General features: G+C 41.0%; 1 protein-coding gene across 1 annotated transcript in view; it reads right to left on the reverse strand.

The window, feature by feature from the left end:
• Positions 1-20,953, reverse strand: part of ANAPC5 (anaphase promoting complex subunit 5) — a 42,135-nt gene that overhangs the window by 6,518 nt on the left and 14,664 nt on the right. Inside the window, exons 6-13 of the mRNA XM_059039553.2 lie at positions 17,537-17,638; positions 16,498-16,688; positions 12,822-12,903; positions 12,081-12,170; positions 10,673-10,854; positions 9,488-9,623; positions 5,773-5,847; positions 422-543 (exon numbers count right to left, since the gene is read on the reverse strand). Of these exons, the coding sequence (XP_058895536.1) occupies positions 422-543; positions 5,773-5,847; positions 9,488-9,623; positions 10,673-10,854; positions 12,081-12,170; positions 12,822-12,903; positions 16,498-16,688; positions 17,537-17,638 (980 nt within the window). The remainder of the gene's footprint in view (positions 1-421; positions 544-5,772; positions 5,848-9,487; positions 9,624-10,672; positions 10,855-12,080; positions 12,171-12,821; positions 12,904-16,497; positions 16,689-17,536; positions 17,639-20,953) is intronic.

A 20,953-nucleotide genomic window follows, 5' to 3' on the forward strand; every position in this document is an offset into this window, starting at 1 on the left:
GCAAGGGTTGTAAATAGAGTCACTTTCAGGTTTAGAATCTCTATTTCCTCAATTAGACTGTAACTGTAACCTCCCAAGGGGAATAACTGTGTCTGATATAATTTTTCTTAAAAGAGAAAAAAAAAACTGTGTGTGTGTGTGTGTGTGTGTGTGAGCACATGTGTGTACACACACACATACGTGCACACAAGAAAAAAGTCTGGAATTACAGATAGCATGTTAGTGATTATATCTGGGTGCTACTTAACTTTCTCCATTTTATTTATTTGTATTTTCTAATGGTCTGTAATAAATAGGTAATAAATAGAAAAAAAAAGGTTTTTTTCCTAAGCTGATCAATTAAGTCACACACAAAACAAATAAGAAAAAAGCCATTTGAGAACTACTTCATTCTGGGGTTGGAGTTTTCAAAATCTCTTACCTGTATACACCCTCTATGCTATTAAGAGCTGTGATTCCTGTAACAATTGAATCAGCCAAATGATATTTGCCATCATTCATTGCTCTGTCAAACTGTATTTTTTGATCACACAGCATCCATAACTAGTAAGAAAAAAAACACAATAAAGAACAGAATGGCAGAGGCTTCCCTGGTGGCGCCATGGTTAAGAATCCACCTGCCCATGCAGGTTGAGCCCTGGTCCGGGAAGATCCCACATGCCACGGAGCAACTAAGCCCGTGCAACACAACTACTAAGCCTGTGCTCTAGAGCCCGTGAGCCACGACTACTAAAGCCCGCGCACCTAGAGCCCGTGCTCCACAACAAGAGAAGCCACCGCAATGAGAAGCCTGCGCACCGCAATAAAGAGTAGCCCCCGCTGGCTGCAACCAGAGAAAGCCTGTGCGCAGCCAAAAAAAAAAAAGAACAGAATGGCAGATGTTCTCCTCATTATTCAACAGAAATATAAAAGTATTTTCACTTGCTTAACAAATATCCTTACAATTCACACTTTTTTTTAGATTAAAAAAATTTTTTTAAATATTTCAAGTCTGTGAAAAAGCACTATGAATAAAATAACAAAACATGTATAGCAACCATCAACTTTGTCAAATCACAACATTCTGCTTTACTTGCTTTGGATACTATTGCACATTATTGAGGTACTTTGCAAATTCCATTCTCCTCTTTCTGTTTTCTTTTTTAAATTTATTTATTTTTTAACATCTTTATTGGAGTATAACAGTTTTACAATGGTGTGTTAGTTTCTGCTTTACAACAAAGTGAATCAGTTATACATATACACATGTTCCCATATCTCTTCCCTCTTGTGTCACCCTCCCTCCCATCCTCCCTATCCCACCCCTCTAGGTGGTCACAAAGCACTGAGCTGATCTCCCTGTGCTATGAGGCTGCTTCCCACTAGCTCTCTGTTTTACATTTGGTAGTGTATATATGTCCATGCCACTCTCTTACTTCGTCCCAGCTTACCCTTCCCCCTCCCCATATCCTCAAGTCCATGCTCTAGTAGGTCTGTGTTTTATTCCCGTCGTACCACTAATCTCTTCATGACATTTTTTTTTCTTAGATTCCATATATATGTGTTAGCTTACGGTATTTGTTTTTCTCCTTCTCTTTCTGTTTTCAAAGGAAGCATTTGATTTGTTGTTTATCATTCCCAATCATTTTTTTAAAAGAATTTTTTTATGAGTGATCTATGACGATTGATCATTCATTTATTCATTCATTCATTTATTTACCACATGGCATGTGGGATCTTAGTTCCCCGACCAGGGATCGAACCCACACCCCTTGCATTGGAAGCGCGGGGTCTTAACCACTGGACCGCCGGGGAAGTTCCCCGAGTCATGTTTTTATACTTTTACAAAATATTTACTTATCCTTAAACAATATGTAGTATGAAAAAAAACCGAATATATAGTATGATCTTACATGTTTTTAAACTTTGTATAAATGAATAGTATCATACTGTATGCATCCTTTGACAGCTTGCTTTTTTTTTTTTTTTTTTTTTTGCTGTACGCGGGCCTCTCACTGTTGCAGCCCCTCCCGCTGCGGGGCACAGGCTCCGGACGCGCAGGCCCAGCGGCCATGGCTCACGGGCCCAGCTGCTCCGCGGCACGTGGGATCCTCCCGGACCGGGGCACGAACCCGTGTCCCCTGCATCGGCAGGCGGACTCTCAACCGCTGCGCCACCAGAGAAGCCCTGACAACTAACTTGCTTTTAAGCTGAACATTATTTGGGGGAGGCTTACACATGTTAATACAAGTAGTTCTAGTTCCTTCCTTTTCACTGAGGAATAGTTTTCAGTTGTATGAATATGCAACAACTTATCTATTCTCGTGTTGATGGGTATTTAGGTACTTCCAATTTCTCACTCTTCTGAACAGTGCTGCAGCAAACACTCCCCTACATCACCCCCTGTGCAACAGTTATCTTGGGTACACAGCAAGCCGTGGAAGAGCCGGGCTGTGGGACATATGCACCTTCTCCTTAACACAGCGCCCATTTGTCCTCCAAACGTGCCACACCAGTTTACACTCCCCGCCAGCGCTATATGACATGCCTCGGTGCTCCACACGCTGACCAACAATCAGTGACGTCAGATATTTCACTTTTGGCCAGTCTGATGGGTATGAAATACCTCATTATTTTTTCATTTGTATTTCCCTTGATCAGTAGTCACGCTGAGCATCTTTTCATCTCTTTATCAGCCATACATGTTTTTTCTAGAATGTGAGTTAAACTGTCTTTTTTTTTTTTTTTTTTTTTTACTGTGCACCTTCTTAAAAAATGCCTAGAACCGTAACTGAGACCGCTCCATCACATTAGCACTACCACAGAACCACGCTTAATTCTTTTTCCCCACAGTATCCTTGGGCGCTAGCTCCTATTTTGTTTGCTTAACCACCTTTCCGTCTGGGTACTCGGAATTCAGATCACAGCCGGCAGCAGTGAGATCCCGGCACAGCTCATAAGCAGACGGGCATTCACACCATAACTAATGAGGTGGGGCCAGCAACCCATGTGAACGGAACCCCTGCCCCCCAGCTCAGGGAGCAACAGTAGGAGATTCCCAGGCCATGGTCTCTTATGATTTCAAATTCCCGAATTTAGTTAATATACTAAACTGGGTAAGGGGAGTTAGAGAAAGAGGCCCCTCGTAATAGTTTTCTTGGCCCCATGAGAGATGGAAATTGGTGCAACAAGGAACAGTGCCTAGGACCGCTTTATAAAGTTCATTCCCTCTGCATACAACATCTTCCCAAAAGGTTATTCAATTCTGGGAGGAAAAGGTTAGAGCTGCCAAGTAGGAGAAAAGAGAGTAACAAAACGGAGACCTAATTCTTTTTTTTTTTTTTTAATCTTTTTTTTTTTTTTAATCTTTTTTTTTTTTTTTTTTATGAGGAGAGAGAGAGATTGTGAGGAGAGAGAGAGATTGTGAGGAGAGAGAGATTATGAGGACAGAGAGATTCTGAGGAGAGAGAGAGATCATGAGGAGAGAGAGAGATCATGAGGAGAGAGAGAGAGGAATTATGAGGAGAGAGAGAGATTATGAGGAGAGAGAGAGAGATTGTGAGGAGAGAGAGTGAGATTGTGAGGAGAGTGAGAGAGATTATGAGGAGAGAGAGATCATGAGGAGAGAGAGAGAAAATGAGGAGAGAGAGATTATGAGGAGAGAGTGAGATTGTGAGGAGAGTGAGAGAGATTATGAGAAGAGAGAGAGGTTGTGAGGAGAGAGAGAGATTATGAGGAGAGAGAGAGATCATGAGGAGAGAGAGAGAGAGGAATTATGAGGAGAGAGATTATGAGGAGAGGGATTATGAGGAGAGAGAGAGATTATGAGGAGAGAGAGATTGTGAGGAGAGAGAGATTATGAGGAGAGATAGAGAGATTATGAGGACAGAGAGATTCTGAGGAGAGAGAGAGATTGTGAGGAGGGAGAGAGAGATTATGAGGAGAGAGAGAGAGAGATTATGAGGAGAGAGATTATGAGGAGAGATAGAGATTATGAGGAGAGAGTGAGATTGTGAGGAGAGTGATAGAGATTATGAGGAGAGAGAGAGAGATTGTGAGGAGAGAGAGATTATGAGGAGAGATAGAGAGATTATGAGGACAGAGAGATTCTGAGGAGAGAGAGAGATGATGAGGAGAGAGAGAGATCATGAGGAGAGAGAGAGAGGAATTATGAGGAGAGAGAGAGATTATGAGGAGAGAGAGAGATTGTGAGGAGAGAGAGTGAGATTGTGAGGAGAGTGAGAGAGATTATGAGGAGAGAGAGAGATTGTGAGGAGAGAGAGAGATTATGAGGAGAGAGAGATTGTGAGGAGAGAGAGATTATGAGGAGAGATAGAGAGATTATGAGGACAGAGAGATTATGAGGAGAGAGAGAGATTGTGAGGAGGGAGAGAGAGATTATGAGGAGAGAGAGAGAGAGATTATGAGGAGAGATAGAGATTATGAGGAGAGAGTGAGATTGTGAGGAGAGTGATAGAGATTATGAGGAGAGAGAGAGATTGTGAGGAGAGAGAGAGATTATGAGGAGAGAGAGAGATCATGAGGAGAGAGAGAGAGGAATTATGAGGAGAGAGAGATTATGAGGAGAGATAGAGAGATTATGAGGACAGAGAAATTATGAGGAGAGAGAGAGATTATGAGGAGAGAGAGAGATCATGAGGAGAGAGAGAGAGGAATTATGAGGAGAGAGAGATTATGAGGAGAGAGAGAGATTATGAGGAGAGAGAGAGATCATGAGGAGAGAGAGAGAGGAATTATGAGGAGAGAGAGAGATTATGAGGAGAGAGAGAGATTGTGAGGAGAGAGAGTGAGATTGTGAGGAGAGTGAGAGAGATTATGAGGAGAGAGAGAGATTGTGAGGAGAGAGAGAGATTATGAGGAGAGAGAGATTGTGAGGAGAGAGAGATTATGAGGAGAGATAGAGAGATTATGAGGACAGAGAGATTATGAGGAGAGAGAGAGATTGTGAGGAGGGAGAGAGAGATTATGAGGAGAGAGAGAGAGAGATTATGAGGAGAGATAGAGATTATGAGGAGAGAGTGAGATTGTGAGGAGAGAGAGAGATTATGAGGAGAGAGAGAGATCATGAGGAGAGAGAGAGAGGAATTATGAGGAGAGAGAGATTATGAGGAGAGATAGAGAGATTATGAGGACAGAGAAATTATGAGGAGAGAGAGAGATTATGAGGAGAGAGAGAGATCATGAGGAGAGAGAGAGAGGAATTATGAGGAGAGAGAGATTATGAGGAGAGAGAGAGATTATGAGGAGAGAGAGAGATCATGAGGAGAGAGAGAGAGGAATTATGAGGAGAGAGAGAGATTATGAGGAGAGAGAGAGATTGTGAGGAGAGAGAGTGAGATTGTGAGGAGAGTGAGAGAGATTATGAGGAGAGAGAGATTGTGAGGAGAGAGAGATTATGAGGAGAGAGAGAGATCATGAGGAGAGAGAGAGATTGTGAGGAGAGAAAGAGAGACCTAATTCTTGATCTATCAAAGGACACTGACGATTTCTTTGCTTATTCCCATACAGTTAGAGATATAAGGAATACTAATTTAAAACCACGAAGACAGGAATGAAAAACGTACCCTACTTTAATTTTTTCTCGGAGTTTATTCCTCAGCCTTCTGGAACGCATTCCAGAGTCTCCTATGTTGACCTCAAAGCACAGGTGTCACAGAAAGGAAACAAGACACGAGAGGCTGAGGGGAGACTCCAAAATACCCTATTTTGACAATGATACAGTAAAAACGGAATTTTCAAAAATAAATCGATGACACGCAAAAGGCAGGTTACCTGGGCATGCTGACTGTTAGGCGGGAATCGCTCCTTCAAGTGCTTTAACACTTCCGAAGCCGCAGCGAAACAGCCCTAAAATAGAAAGCCACGATTTGTTTAGCACACCTGTGCTGACCCCACACCTGCTATCCCACTCACAGGACATCTGTATGACTCACCTGTCCTTGGTGCAGCCGCCTGGCAACCCTAGGCAGAGACTGTCAAATATCAAGGGGCCACTTTTTTAGGTTCTAATGTATTTCACTTGTACATTAAAAAAATTTTTTTTTAAATTACACCTGTAATACATGTTCACTCTAGGAAAAAGAACTTATGAAATACATGTGAACAACGAGAAAAAGGCAAATTACTTTTCATCCCACCAAAGATAATCACAGTAATTTCTCGGCATATATCCTTCTGAACTTCTCATATTCACATGAATATAAAACATATAAGTATTCCAAAAATAGGTATACATACCATTTTTGCAAATTGCCTATTTACCACATGGTAGGTACTCAATAAATATTTTTTGAATGAATGAATCTTTCCAGTGTCAACAAATACAAATCTATACATCACAGTATTTTATTAGGTAAATAAATTATAGTCCAATCAAAATAATCTCCTAGTTTGCGATTTTTTTATTGTTTCCAATTTTTTCCATTTTAAAAATGCTAGAATGATTATCTTGGTGGATACATCTTTGCACACTTGTCCAATTATTTCCTTAGGATAATACCTTAGAAGTAAAATTGCTGGGCTAAATGGTAGGCACTTTTAAGCTTTTTGATAGGTATATTACTAAGGTACCATACAGAAAAGTACCAAGTACTCTTATACCAGCATTCTACACCTTTCTCCTCCCCTGATATTTAAGCTTCTTTGCCTACTTGTTTGATGAAACTGGTTATTTCACTGTGTTAATCTGAATTTCTTTAATGACTAGGTTGACATTTTTTCATGTTTTATAATCATTTATGTTTTTTTCTGTAAATACATCTTCATGTCTTTTTTACACTCTTATATTGCTAGAATGTCTATCTTATTAAGCCCCCAAAAGCTTTTCAATTTGTCCCTATCCTTTAATCAGGTAGTATATCTTCAGTCTATATAGAGGCTCAGTTAGACCACAGATGAACTTCTATTTGAAGTGAATTAAGTAGACAATATACTGAATTATAATAAAAGATGATTAATCTTTTTATTCTTGTGATTTTAACTGGCCAGTCTTGCCAATTATTTTCATGACGACCATACAGAGTTGGGCATGTGGATTTAGACGGCTGTCAAACCTTCAGGCCAAGTAGAGAGAACAGTGCACATGGCAGTACTCCCCCAAAACATTCCTATTGTGACCTGCCATTTCCTGAGGCTGGGAGAGGAATGTGACACGATGAACCAGAGTTACGCAGAAAGAGTAAAGGGGGCCGGGTCTCTTAGCACTTCCTCTGGGCTGCAGGAGGAAGCTCGCAAACAGCAGTTCAGACCCCATAACTTCTTCATAGGTTCACCCAAGCCCCAGTCACAACCATGGCAAAGTGCAGCATCCAGTTTATCTAGAGATCGGTTTCAGGACACAACTGGAAGCACAACACAAAGGAAATAAAAGAGCAAATGGAAATTCGTGACAAAACTGCCTTCTCCACAGCTGGCCAAGTTTAATTTCATAGGTATAAGTCTAACCTGTGTAATTGAAAATGTGACAGTCATCAGCTCAGTGGGTTTATCTACATGGTCAATGTTCTGACACTAGAAAAGTCTTTCTAAGGCAGGTTGAGAAGAGGTGGGGAAAGAGAATGAATTGAAATAAAGTGGCCACTGACTGTCTTCTAGCTGTACAATTAGAGGTCTCCTAGTACATCCACTGGAGCCAGGCAACAATGGAGTCAGCAGGTCTTTCACATAAGCCCAGAGATGGAAAGATTAATACAGAGCCAAAGAGCATGGTATTACCCCCAGAAAAAAATCACAGAATTATTAACAACTGACCTCGGAGAAAGCTAAGGCTAAAGAATTGAGCCAAGACCAGATTTTTGTAAAGCGGTTCTCCATTCCAGGAGATGAAGAAATAATTTCTACCCTACATCACTCAAAGAGAACCAAAGGGAAGTTATTCCACTGTTTAAGCTTGGGGTCAGTGGGGAGAATCCTACTTGAAAAGGTCACAAGGGGACACTTTAAATGGGTGGATTGTATGGCATGTGAATTATATCTCAATAAAGTTGTTGGGGAAAGAAAGTCAACGTGGGCTTCCCTGATGGTGCAGTGGTTGAGAGTCCGCCTGCCGATGCAGGGGACACGGGTTCGTGCCCCGGTCCGGGAAGATCCCACATGCCGCGGAGCAGCTGGGCCCGTGAGCCATGGCCGCTGAGCCTGCGCGTCCGGAGCCTGTGCTCCGCAACGGGAGAGGCCACAACAGTGAGAGACCCGCGTACCGCCAAAAAAAAAAAAAAAAAAAAAAAAAAGTCAACGTGAAGCTCATACCAAATACCTAACTGAACGTTCACTGACTCATTTATTACAAATGCTCCACTTAACCAAGGCACCAGCAGAGGAAAAGAATCCACATTAAAGAGGTTCCAGAACCATTAGGAGGGGGGGAAAACGACCAAGAAAGTGATTAATGTGCAACATTCCTGGAGGAAAGCAAACAGCAAGAGCAGCTGGTCTGCTGTTTTAATGTCAGAGAGCTCGGGCGCTGCTTCCCAGATACAGGAAGATAGCAGCTGATGGAGGTGCAGGCAGACGCCATCAGCCAGAGCCCATCCATGCCCTTTGTTTACACAACCACTTAGAGGATTGTAAAATGCTAAAGTATGTCTAGTAGAGAGAAGTACTTACAGACTTCTGAAAGGGCCGGAAACCACTCAAAGATCTTTAGGATGCAGATTAAGGAATATTGAGTGTTATGTTGCAACCTAACGATCATTATTATACCACAAAGAGGTGGAGAAAATAATATGATCAAGGAAATGTGCTTATAGCAAGGCAGCAGTTAGTTAGTTAGAGGGCTTTAGATAAGAGCTTTCCCTGACCTTTTCCCATGGAAGAAGATACTTTTGAGCAAAGGGGAAAGGAAGTCTAGAGCATCATAAGAGACCCTTTAATCAATCCCCTATAAAGAGAATCGTGTGAAATTACTTGGGCTGTAAGTAAAGGTTATGCCCTATTCCAACTGTCTTTCTTTGGAGTCAAGCAGACTTGGGCTGAAGATGTGACACTGACATTTACTGGCTGTGGGTATGGGACTTTGCTCCCTGGACCTCAGTTTCTTTTCTGTGAAATAGGGGTGATGATAAAGCTGACCTTATGAGGCTACTGTAAGGAATCAGGAAGATGATACACGTAAACCGCTAAGCACAGGGCCCGGCACAGGGCAAATGTACAACAAACCTTAGCTATTGTCATCTTGGCTGTACTCCTATTATGTTCTTCCCTTTCCCACAAACATACACAGCTCTACTACCCTAAATTTCAAAGACTCCTTTTTATTCCACTTGGTACATAGAAACAGCTGACCTCTTATTCTCTTCCCCGATGCCGAAAGAGATCCCAAGTTCAACAAACCTTGCAGACTCCACACCCGGTCCACTTCTACTGGTGGGATTTCACCCTTCCAACCACTTGCATCCAACCAGACCCGCCCAGTGCCTTTCTCAAGCACTAGAGGACGGAAATGGCGGGGCCTACACGGCTCCGGAAGCACAGGGCCCGGCCACCTGCCCACCTGCTCCGCGTGCAGCTCAGCGAGGTGGCACAGCGCCACGGCGAAGGACTCCGTGTTGTTCTGCTGCGTGCCTGCGTTCACCGACTCCAGGCTGTTCATGCTCAGCAACAGCTGGGCTTGCTGCAGGGCCATGGTGCTGGGGAGGAGACACAGGACGCCCCATCAGTCCAGAGGCGCAGGCTGCCCTCAGCCACGCCCTACAGTCACCTTGGGTGGAAACAGGAGGAGGTTAAGCCCCTCCGCAGGCTCTGGCTTCCGGGGAGCAGCTGCCTCCCAGAGCCAGTTCTCCTGTCCTCCGGACGAGGAGAGCAGAAAAGCATCCTGGGTGTGCAGCCCCGAAGAAAACATGTAGTGGTTACGGCACAGTTGCGAGCTCCAAGCTCCAGACCCGCCCACTGCCTCTAATTTTCCCTGTGGTCACAGTATGTTAATTCGCTTTCACGGGCAAATTCAGACCTGATGCCACCCTGGCACCGGCTGCTCTGACAGTGGAAGCAGTGGCTGGTGCCTGCAGCTGTTTCAGACCACATGGTGCCAAAAATTACTTCAAGTACAAAAACAAGACTGATAAAATAGGCACTTCCTTTTGTGACTGAATTCCTAGAAACAGCATATTGTCTAGGTGAGGTAAACTCCAGGATTAGAAATCTGGTTCAGAAGTTTACTTCCAAGCTACGGGAGGCTAAATGGGAATTACACACGAAGCTGGAGACAGTCCAGAGAGTACATCCTGGGTAACAGGGAAGCAACTTTCTTTACACAACAGCTTTGGGGTTAAGGGGGTGCTCGGCTTGAGTGCCTGTGGCCCATGCCTCCTGAGAACAGGAAGAGAGGTTCCCATCTCAGAGTGCAGGGGCGTGGTGCTTGGAGTCAGAGGACCTGGCCTTGAGTCTGGGCTCTGTCACTTGTTAATTCGTTTGTGATCTGGGGCAGATCAGATTTGTGAACCTTGTCCTATGCATCCTGGAATGGAGATCACCCCCTAGTTAAATAAGTAAATAAAAATGCACATAGGAAAAATCTTTGCAAAGTCTGTGCAAAGTAGAAAATGTTTTAAAATTCTAAAGCATTTTCTTTAATCCCCTGTACAAAACAACCTCCATCCATTTGGCCTTCACAGAACCAGTTTGCTGGCTCCTGCTCATCTACAAAAGGATTCGTGCCCTCATAGCCTTGAAGACCCACCTGCGGCCGTAGAGTCTCCAGATGGCTGTTTTCTGTGCGATGCTGATGTCGATGAGCTCTGACAGGCTGTGTTTCCAGTGCAGGAGGTCGGAGTCCTTTAGGGCATCCATAAGTTTGTTTGCCGTCTTCCCAGCAAAAGCTCTCTGCTGAACTAGGGACTGTATTCCCAGAGAGGCGAGGTACTAAGGGGACAGACGTACGCACGACTCAGGATAGAGATTACGTGACAAAGTTTTGTTTTGCTCTTCAGAAATTTGGCATATTTCACATTTCAGCACATGCACAATGACAGCGCTATGTAAAAAGAAAGTACCTGTAAGCCTGACCCTGACCCACACGAGATATGTTCCTGAAAAACTGGGGATGGAAGGGAGGGTAATAGTACAATGGGAAGAGCCAGGGCTTTGAAATTTAATGGATCCGGACTTAAGCACTGCCTCTGCCATCTACTGTGTGACCTGGGGCCAGTCACTTAGCTTCTTAGACAAGCCCATCTGTAAAATGGGCATCACACCCATCATAAAGAATTATTTTAAGGATCAAAATTAAATAGTATGTATCAAACAGTGCCGGGCACATTATGTGGTAGGAGATTAAGAAAGGCTGCCTATTAGGAGCATAATTATCTTTTCATTAACTTCTGGTATAATTTTCAAGGACGAAAGCTCAACTAAAAGAAGTCCACTTAAATCCGTAACAAAAATTGTGCTTAAGAAGTCTATCATTTTATTTTTTCATTTTTTTTTAGACAGAATAAGGTTCTTTGAGCAATAGTAATCTAGATTCTAACAGTCATTACTATTTCATGTGTAGAGACTATGCCCTTTCAATGCTCCTCAGTGTTTGTCATCGAGGAATATAATTCAGGTCCTTCCCTGTTAATCAAAATGAGAAAGGACAAATCTGCTGGTCAGGTTTACTGGCTCCTGGCTTTGTTTATTATTTCAAATAAGCATTAGTAAACTTGTTCTGTAAAAGGCCAGATACTAAATAATTTCGGTTTTGCAGGCCACAGTTGGTCTATGTCGCATATTCTTCTTTGTTCCCCCCCACCCCCCGCAACTATTTAAAAATGTAAAACCCATTCTTAGCTTGAGGGCCACACATGAGCAGAGGCAGTAAAGCCAGATCTGGCCCACGGGCTGTAGAGTTTGCCAATCCCCGGTTTAAAAATAAGCCTTCCCTAAAAATGTTCTAAATAAATATGTATAAGTTAGTGTTGATAATAAACTAAACAAAGATCTCATCAAGTTGATAAATGGAACTTTCACAGACGTTATTAGGATAAAGGGAGCAGAGAGGAACCTATCAAGAGAATTTAGTGGTTTAATAATTAAGGTCACATGAAACTACCAAGAATAAAACCATACCCTTTGTTTAAACAATCTCACAGAAAGATGAGCCTTACCGGTAACCCAAAATGTACAGCTTTCTTCACAGAATGTTCTAGAAGAACATAGCTATCAGATCTCTTCTGTCCCAGCACATAAAGCCAGCTCTGGCAAGAGAAGTCATCAAAATGTATCATAACAATAATAATGGCTAATGTTCTGTTGAAAGCATCAGCATGGTTGTGAGAACAAATTAACAACAGGCAAGATAAATCCTCTAAAATACACTTTCACAAATTATAAACCTAAGTGAAACCCATCAAACACATTAAAACCATCAGACTGAAATAATCAAGCCATTTATCTTCTTCACCTCTGAGAGCAGTGAGTGGCAAATGTTCCAGAAAAAAAGCATGAAGCCCCCATATGGCCTGTAACTGAGAAAGTGAAATTCTCAGGTGGTTGCTGAAGTCTGTGTCCTACTTGTGCCTGGTGATGATGCTTTGACAGGACAAGGTCTTATCCAGTTACCAGTACTGCAGACGCCTTTGTTAATGCCAACGCTTGATGCGGCAGTTTTGCATGGCAAGCTGCATTAAAGCTTGCAGACAAGAAATGCCTCCAAAGTAAAAAGGACATCAAGAATTAAGAAAGATAAATAAACATGGGTTGCCTTTCCTGAATTTCCCTGACCATCTAACTGGTTTCCCATCACTGCTGAGGACCTCCCAACTGCAAAACAACCCAATTCAAACGGGGCCTTTCCAAGGCCAACTCAACCCAGGGGCAGAACTTCCAAGACAGGAAGGTGGCCTCACCAAGCAATGCTGGAGACACACGTGATCGTTGGACTCCTGGGCAATCCTAATCGCCTCCTGCAGGGCAAGCTCTGCCTGTTGACTAATGACAGACTGAACGTTAATAACTCATTAACAACCACAAACGTGTACAGGCAACAGTAACAGGAAGTCATCTGTACGGTAATTCACCAGCGTGCAGGCCTCTGGGTTGGAAGTTGAAACCATGGTCTTATTCCCTCAGAGGCACTCTCCTCCCCCAGCAGCAAGAAACAGTAACAGTGGAGATACAGAACATGTCCCTTCTAAGGTGGACTTCTACTAAAAGGGACATGAAGGAATGGCTTTTCTTCATCCCAGCTCCTAAGATTTTTTTTTCAGTTGACTACTGCTGAGGGGAGGGACAAGGAGAGGATGTAAGATTTTACTTTTCATTGCCTTCGCTTCTGCATCATTTGAAAAAAATTTTTAACTATGGGATTTGATACTTTTATAATTTTTTCAGTACTAGTTTTTAAAGTTATTTTGAGGATTTTCCCTTCTGAGATGTCTTCTTTCTGCTCATGTGGTTCCCCTCCCTCCGGGATGTGTCCCCCAACCTCGCAACTTCTGTGGAAACTCAGCCAACTGTTCTTGGCCCCACTGGGCCTTCGCTTCTGAAAAAAACCCACAGAAACGCTACCTGCTTGCGGTGCTTAATTAAATACTACTGTGCACCACCCTCTATTCATTTAATCTGTGTTAGTTTTATTTCTTCAACCTGCAGAGGGCACAGAAGTTCTATAAATACTGGATCACTGAGGATCTCAAAAAAGAATCAGAAATTCTCTGGGTAGCACTTACATAGGGAAAAATTTATGTCAAATTTTCTATCAACACGAGCAATAGCCTCACACAATCAATTAAGAGCTGAATTCTTCCTCAATAACTACCTGTTTGAATAAAGAAACCAGATACATTTTTACCTATTTTACATTTCTTTTAAATCTCTTTTAATGCTGAGAGGCACCAGAATATAAGCTATTTGAAGGCAGGAAGCATATCTTTACACACAGGCCCTCAATAAATATCAGTTGATTTAATTTTGTTGAACATCTGATGACCAAATAAATAATGTTACATTTAGAAAAAAGGCCTTTGGGAGGACTGTATAGATAGTATGGTAAAACAGGACTAAAGAAAGACTGTTTTTCTCAGGTAGGAAGAACAGGTGGATTACCAACACAGAAACTTCAAAGTTTCTGGCAAATCCTTAAAGAACCTTTGGTTTTCCATTGCTGCTAATCAGAAAAGCCTCTGATAAAAATTTTCAGTAAAAGAGCAAGAGGCAAACTGGTTGTAATGTCTGAAATGCATTGGCCGTCTACGGTTCGCAAAATGCCAGAGCAGAAAGATCTGTAGCCTCTAAACAACAGCTTCCTATGTCATTCAGTGTAAAAGCCAAAGTCCTTACTTGGGCCTACAGGACCCTAAACTCTCTGACCCCTGCCACCTCTACAACCTCGTCCTCCTCTATTCCCCCCTTACTACAGCACTCTAACCACACTACTTGCTCCTCAAACATGCCAAGTAAATCCTGCCTCAGGGCCTTTGCACTTGCTATTCTAGCTAATAAGGACACTCTTTCTTCAGATAATGCACAGATTACTCACTCCCTCAACTCCTTTAAATCTCTGTTCAAATATTAAGCTAACAGAGGTTAGGGAGGGCCGAGTTGCTACCTTACTATTTAAACAGAAATTTACAAATTGACAAATAAGTGATTTGTGTGTATATCTGGAAGAAGAGTGTTACTTATGAAAACAATAGTACTCCCCATCATCACTCTCTAATCCCTTATCCTGACCCATCACTACCTGACACATTATAATTATGTTTAGTGCTGTTTATTATTTATTTCCCCCAATGTAAGCTCCATGAGAACTGAGGTATTTTTTCTCCTCTTTTTTTTCCCTCCTGATCCCCAGCACCTAGAACAGTGCCTATTACATAGTAGACACTCAATAAGCAACTATAAAGATTTTCAAGAAATCTCCACAATCCTATTAGCTAAGTGAGAAAGATTTATACAAGCCCACAGCGCCAGGACTAAAAATAAAGAAGCCTGGAGTTGAGGAAATCAGAAATTAATTAGTAATTAATTCCATACAGTTAGCTGCCTATCCACTGATAATATTGTAAATATAGAGAAATTCATCAACAGATTGATTACTTGTATCTAGCAGACTGCATACAAATTTCCAAACCCTAGGGCAAGCTGTGTGTAACACAGAGATAGGTTACTGGCAAATATTACAAATGGTGCTGCTATTTATAATGAGTACATAAAACATGAAAGGCCCTGATCAAAGAGGTTATTAAAGCTGGGCAGAAAAAAAGAAGTTGACTCTTAAAAGATAATATGGAATCTCACAAAATCATGAAGTTCAGAGTAGCCTTCAACATTCTTTGGTTCAAGTATCAATCTGACACTTGGATTCCCTTAATGTCACCCCTGCTGCACACATGAGAACCCTCCTGACACCCTTCTCAGACGGTTCCGTACACGGGAACCTCCTCCTTATAAGCAGCAAAAATGCTTTGCCCTTTAACTTGCACTCACCAGCTCCCAATCTTCTCTAGTAATCACACCCTCAATCAATCTAAGCCCTTTTCACATGACCTTCACTACAGGAAGATGTCAAACACATGCTTGGCTAAATCATTTCTTTTCCAGGCTAAACATTCTCACATCCTTCCCACACTATTTATATGACATGGCTTTGAATGCCTCCAGTGAGACAGTCCCACCCACAAGCTCCAGCTTGTCTATGTCCCTTTTAAAATGTGATAACCAGAAGTTAATAGACTTTCCTGGTTGTTGCCTGGGCCATGGAGCAAGGGGTAGAAGTCTCAATTCTTGAACTTGGGACACTATACTTCCATTAACACACTCTAGTCTCTATTCAAAGATGCTTGTGGCAGAAACCATATTTTTCTTAAATGGGAAAAAGCCACAGGGGAGGCAGAGAGACTCTTTCAATTAGTAATTTCCTACCTTTTCACCATTATTCACATTAGTTCATGATTTCCAAAATAGCCTCCATATTTTGAAAGTTTTTATTCTCTTAACTCTTTACTAAATAATAACTGATCAATTTCCTATTTTTATTTATTAAAATCACAGGCATATCTTAGCAATGGCATAAGTCAGTGTCACGCACTGAGCTGCCTGAATTCCAACCAAAAGCACAAACGTGACGTTCGATAAGCCACGCAGTCTTTTAAGCAGTAAAGACACAACTTCCTTTTGGCTTTTTGAAATACTGAAAATAACTTTTACATCCCCATTATTACCTCTGAAAAATCCTGTTGGGAATCTCTGGCCTAATGACCTAATTTCCTTTTAATTCAGTGGCCGTTATTCTTACAAGTAAAGAAAGAAAGAGGCCGTGTACTTGGATGGTAATGCTAAATAGTGACACCAGGGGGCAGACTCTTTAGGCAGAAGGTTTTCATTAACTTCTGTTCACTGCAAAAAGCTTCCTTCCATAGAAGTTACTGACAATTCCAGGTTGAACAGGCTCTTTCTTTTCTCCTTTTCCTTCTTCTTCTTCTTTTTTTTAAAATACAGCATATTAAAAAGAAAATACATCTCAGTTAACATTTGAGAGATAATTTCTTCAATTTCTGCATGAACAAAAGTCTATAAACTTACTAGTGACCAAAGCGGCAGTGCAGGGCGGCCAGGTTCAGAGCAGCGTATCTCAAGCTCCGGCCATAGCCCTCTTCCCCATTACTTTTGCTTTCGGCTCCAGTAAGAATCAGGCGGTCAAAATAATGAAGGAGGCTGTGTGTTGAACTGAAAACATCTTGGACCCGGAGGTTGTTTAAGTAGCTGAGGTAGTGCTAAAACAAGAAACAATCAACATATTTTAAATGCTCTGCTTCCTCTTGTGTAATATTAATTCAGAGAGGTCCACTGGCTGCAAACACCTGCGTATCCCCTACCATTTTAACAAGATGGTCATAGTTTAGCTTAATCTTTTCCCCACAGGCAGGATTAAATAGGCTTAAGGTACATTTGCTGGTTTGGGTATACTTTCCCCCCAGAAGGTGTACTCAAACGAAAAAAGGGGATTCCATTAGAATTTGTGTCAGAGTTTTATCCTAAATATTCATCCACTATGCCACTGGTTATATTAGGATCCATGGGTGATACGTGAGGATGGAGGGGGAATCACCTAGCTCAGGCATTAAGGAACAGTGTGAGTACAAAACTAAAGATCTTAAAACTTGAATTCAGGGCTTCCCTGGTGGCACAGTGGTTAAGAATCTGCCTCCCGACGCAGGGGACACAGGCTCGAGCCCTGGTCCAGGAAGATCCCACATGCCGCGGGGCAACTAAGCCCGTGCGCCACAACTCCTGAGCCTGCATGCCGCAACTAATGAAGCCCATGCATCTAGAGCCTGTGCTCTGCGACAAGAGAAGCCACCACAATGGGAAGCCCATGCACCACAACAAAGAGTAGCCCCCGCTCGCCGCAACTAGAGAAAGAAATCCCCCTGGGCCAGCAGGGATGGAGGTGGAAGGGAAAGCTTTGCAACCTAGGCTGAGTCCTTTAAGTGCCAACAACATGATTTCTTTCCAAGAAACTGGGTCATTCAGTGAATCCTCATTTGCACTACTACTCAACAGGAAGAAGAGCCTTGTCCCTGCTTTCCAACTTAGCAACAAAATTCTGGAAAAGACTCACCGCTTCAGCAAAATCAGGATTAAATTTCAACAAGTTGTTCAACTCTTTCTGCAAAGAAGCTGGAGTGAGGGCTTTAGTCTCATCATTCTTTAACAAAGAAGCCTGAAATTTAAAAATGACAACTTACTAGAAAGAAATGGCCAATAAACATATGGACATGAATACTAAATAGCATCATGTGATTACTTTTTTTTCTGCACCTACACTCTCCTCTTGACCATGCAGAACACTGTTTCCTCTTCCTGGAATTCTAAGCTTCCCAACGACCCATCCACACAGTCTTCCATGCAAACTCCTGCTCAGTCTTCAGGGCCCAGTTTAGATTTCAGCCACCTGCTTCTATGACCTTCTAAACTAGATAAGGTCCTGTAAGTACCTACATGTTCCCACAAGCTCCCTGCACTAACCCTTCCTGCAGTACTTACCACATTATATTAAAAGTACCAGCTGACCCCACCCCCAGACTGTAAGTGCCTTCAAGGTGGGAAGTATGTATCTCCAGCCTGGCAAAGGGAGATACACACTTGCCCTACTCCTGGTTATTTGTTTCATATGGATGGTACCAGCAATAATTATACAAAATATGTAGAAAATGACTTCTAAATTAATGATTAGTACTTAACCAGGTTATGGACTCTTCAATTTTAGCTAGACAAATTTTTCTTTATGAATAATAATAATTTCTAATTATATTTGAATTCATTATATCATTATAGAAGATTCCAAAAATATGGAAAAGCATACAGAAGAAAACAAAAATCATCTGTAATCCTTCCACCCAGAAATAACACTATTTTTATGTCTGTGTATCTCATTCCAGTCTTTTTTCTGTGTGTGTGTGTATGTATGTGTTTATACATATATATGCATACTTTTTATCAAAGTTAGAATATATCACTTTATTACTTGCTTTTTTCATGTAATAATATATTATAAATTTGTCTCATCATCAATCGTCTTTGAAACTACAACTTTTTAAGCAAAAGTATTAACCCTTTGTCATATGTATTACAACTCCTTTCTCCCATTTTGCTCTTTGAGTTTTAATATTGTTAGAACATTTACTTGGTAAATTTAAGAAAATTGAAATCATATCAAGCATCTTTTCTGCCCACAACGCTATGAGATTAGAAATCAATTACAGGGAAAAAAATGTAAAAAACACAAACACATGGAAGCTAAACAATACATTATTAAATAACCAACAGATCACTGAAGAAATCAAAAAACACCTAGAGACATACGATAATGAAAACACGACAATCCAAAACCTATGGGATGCAGCAAAAGCAGTTCTAAGAGGGAATTTTATATTAATACAAGCCTACCTCAAGAAATAAGAAAAATCTCAAATAAACAAACTAACCTTATACCTAAATGAACTAGAGAAAGAAGAAACAAAACCCAAAATTAGCAGAAGGAAAGAAATCATAAAGATCAGAACAGAAATAAATGATATAGAAACAAAGAAAACAATAGCAAAGATCAATAAAACTAAAAGCTGTTTCTTTGAGAAAATAAACAAAATTGATAAACCATTAGCCAGACTCATCAAGAAAAAGAGGGAGAGGACTCAAATCAATAAAATTAGAACTGAAAAAGGAGAAGTTACAACAGACACCACAGAAATACAAAGCATCCTAAGAGACTACTATAAGCAACTCTATGCCAACAAAATGGACAACCTGGAAGAAATGGACAAATTCTTAGAAACGGATAACCTTCCAAGACTGAACCAGGAAGAAATAGAAAATATAAACAGACCAATCACAAGTAATGAAATTGAAACTGTGATTAAAAATCTTCCAACAAACAAAAGTCCAGGACCAGATGGCTTCACAGGTGAATTCTACCAAACATTTAGAGGAGAGCTAACACCCATCCTTCTCAAACTCTTCCAAAAAATTGCGGAGGAAGGAACACTCCCAAACACATTCTATGAGGCCACCATCACCCTGATAACAAAACCAGACAAAGGTACTACAAAAAAAGAAAATTACAGACCAATATCACTGATGAATATAAATGTAAAAATCCTCAAGAAAATACTAGCAAACAGAATCCAACAACACATTAAAAGGATCATACACCATGATCAAGTGGGATTTATCCCAGGGATGCAAGGATTCTTCAATATATGCAAATCAATCCATGTGATACACCATATTAACAAATTGAAGAATAAAAACCATATGATCATCTCAATAGATGCAGAAAAAGCTTTTGACAAAATTCAACACCCATTTATGATAAAAACTCTCCAGAAAGTGGGCATAGAGGGAACCTACTTCAACATAATAAAGGCCATATACAACAAACCCAGAGCAAACATCATTCTCAATGGTGAAAAACTGAAAGCACTTCCTCTAAGATCAAGAACAAGACAAGGACGTCCACTCTCACCACTATTATTCAACATAGTTTAGAAGTCCTAGCCACGGCAATCAGAGAAGAAAAAGAAATAAAAGGAATACAAATTGGAAAAGAAGAAGTAAAACTGTCACTGTTGGCAGATGACACGATACTATACATAGAAAATCCTAAAGATGCCATCAGAAAACTACTAGAGCTAATCAATGAATTTGGTAAAGTTGCAGGATACAAAATTAATGCACAAAAATCTTTCATTCCTATACATTAATGATGAAAAATCTGAAACAGAAATTAAGGAAACACTCCCATTTACCATTGCAACAAAAAGAATAAAATACCTAGGAATAAACCTACCTAGTGAGACAAAAGACCTGTATGCAGAAAACTATAAGACACTGATGAAAGAAATGAAATATGATACCAACAGATGGAGAGCTATACCATGTTCTTGGATTAGAAGAATCGATATTGTGAAAATGACTATACTACCCAAAGCAATCTACAGATTCAATGCAATCCCTATCAAATTACCAATGGCATTTTTTACAGAACTAGAACAAATAATCTTAAAATTTGTATGGAGACACAAAAGACCCCGAATAGTCAAAGCAGTCTTGAGGGGAAAAAAAGGAGCTGGAGGAATCAGACTCCCTAACTTCAGACTATACTAGAAAGCTACAGTAATCAAGACAATATGGTACTAGCACAAAAACAGAAATATAGACCAATGGAACAGAATTGAAAGCCCAGAGACAAACCCACGCACCTGTGGTCAACTAATCTAAGACAAAGCAGGCAAGGATATACAATGCAGAAAAGACAGTCTCTTCAGTAAGTGGTGCTGGGAAAATGAAAGAGAATGAAATCAGAACACTCCCTAACACCATACACAAAAATAAACTCAAAATGGATTAGAGACCTAAATGTAAGACCGGGCACTATAAAACTCTTAGAGGAAAACATAGGAAGAACACTCTTTGACATTAATCACAGCAAGATCTTTTTTGATCCACATCCTAGAGTAGTGGAAATAAAAACAAAAAT

This window comes from Kogia breviceps, chromosome 15 (genome assembly GCF_026419965.1).
Source record: "Kogia breviceps isolate mKogBre1 chromosome 15, mKogBre1 haplotype 1, whole genome shotgun sequence".
NCBI lineage: Eukaryota > Metazoa > Chordata > Mammalia > Artiodactyla > Physeteridae > Kogia > Kogia breviceps.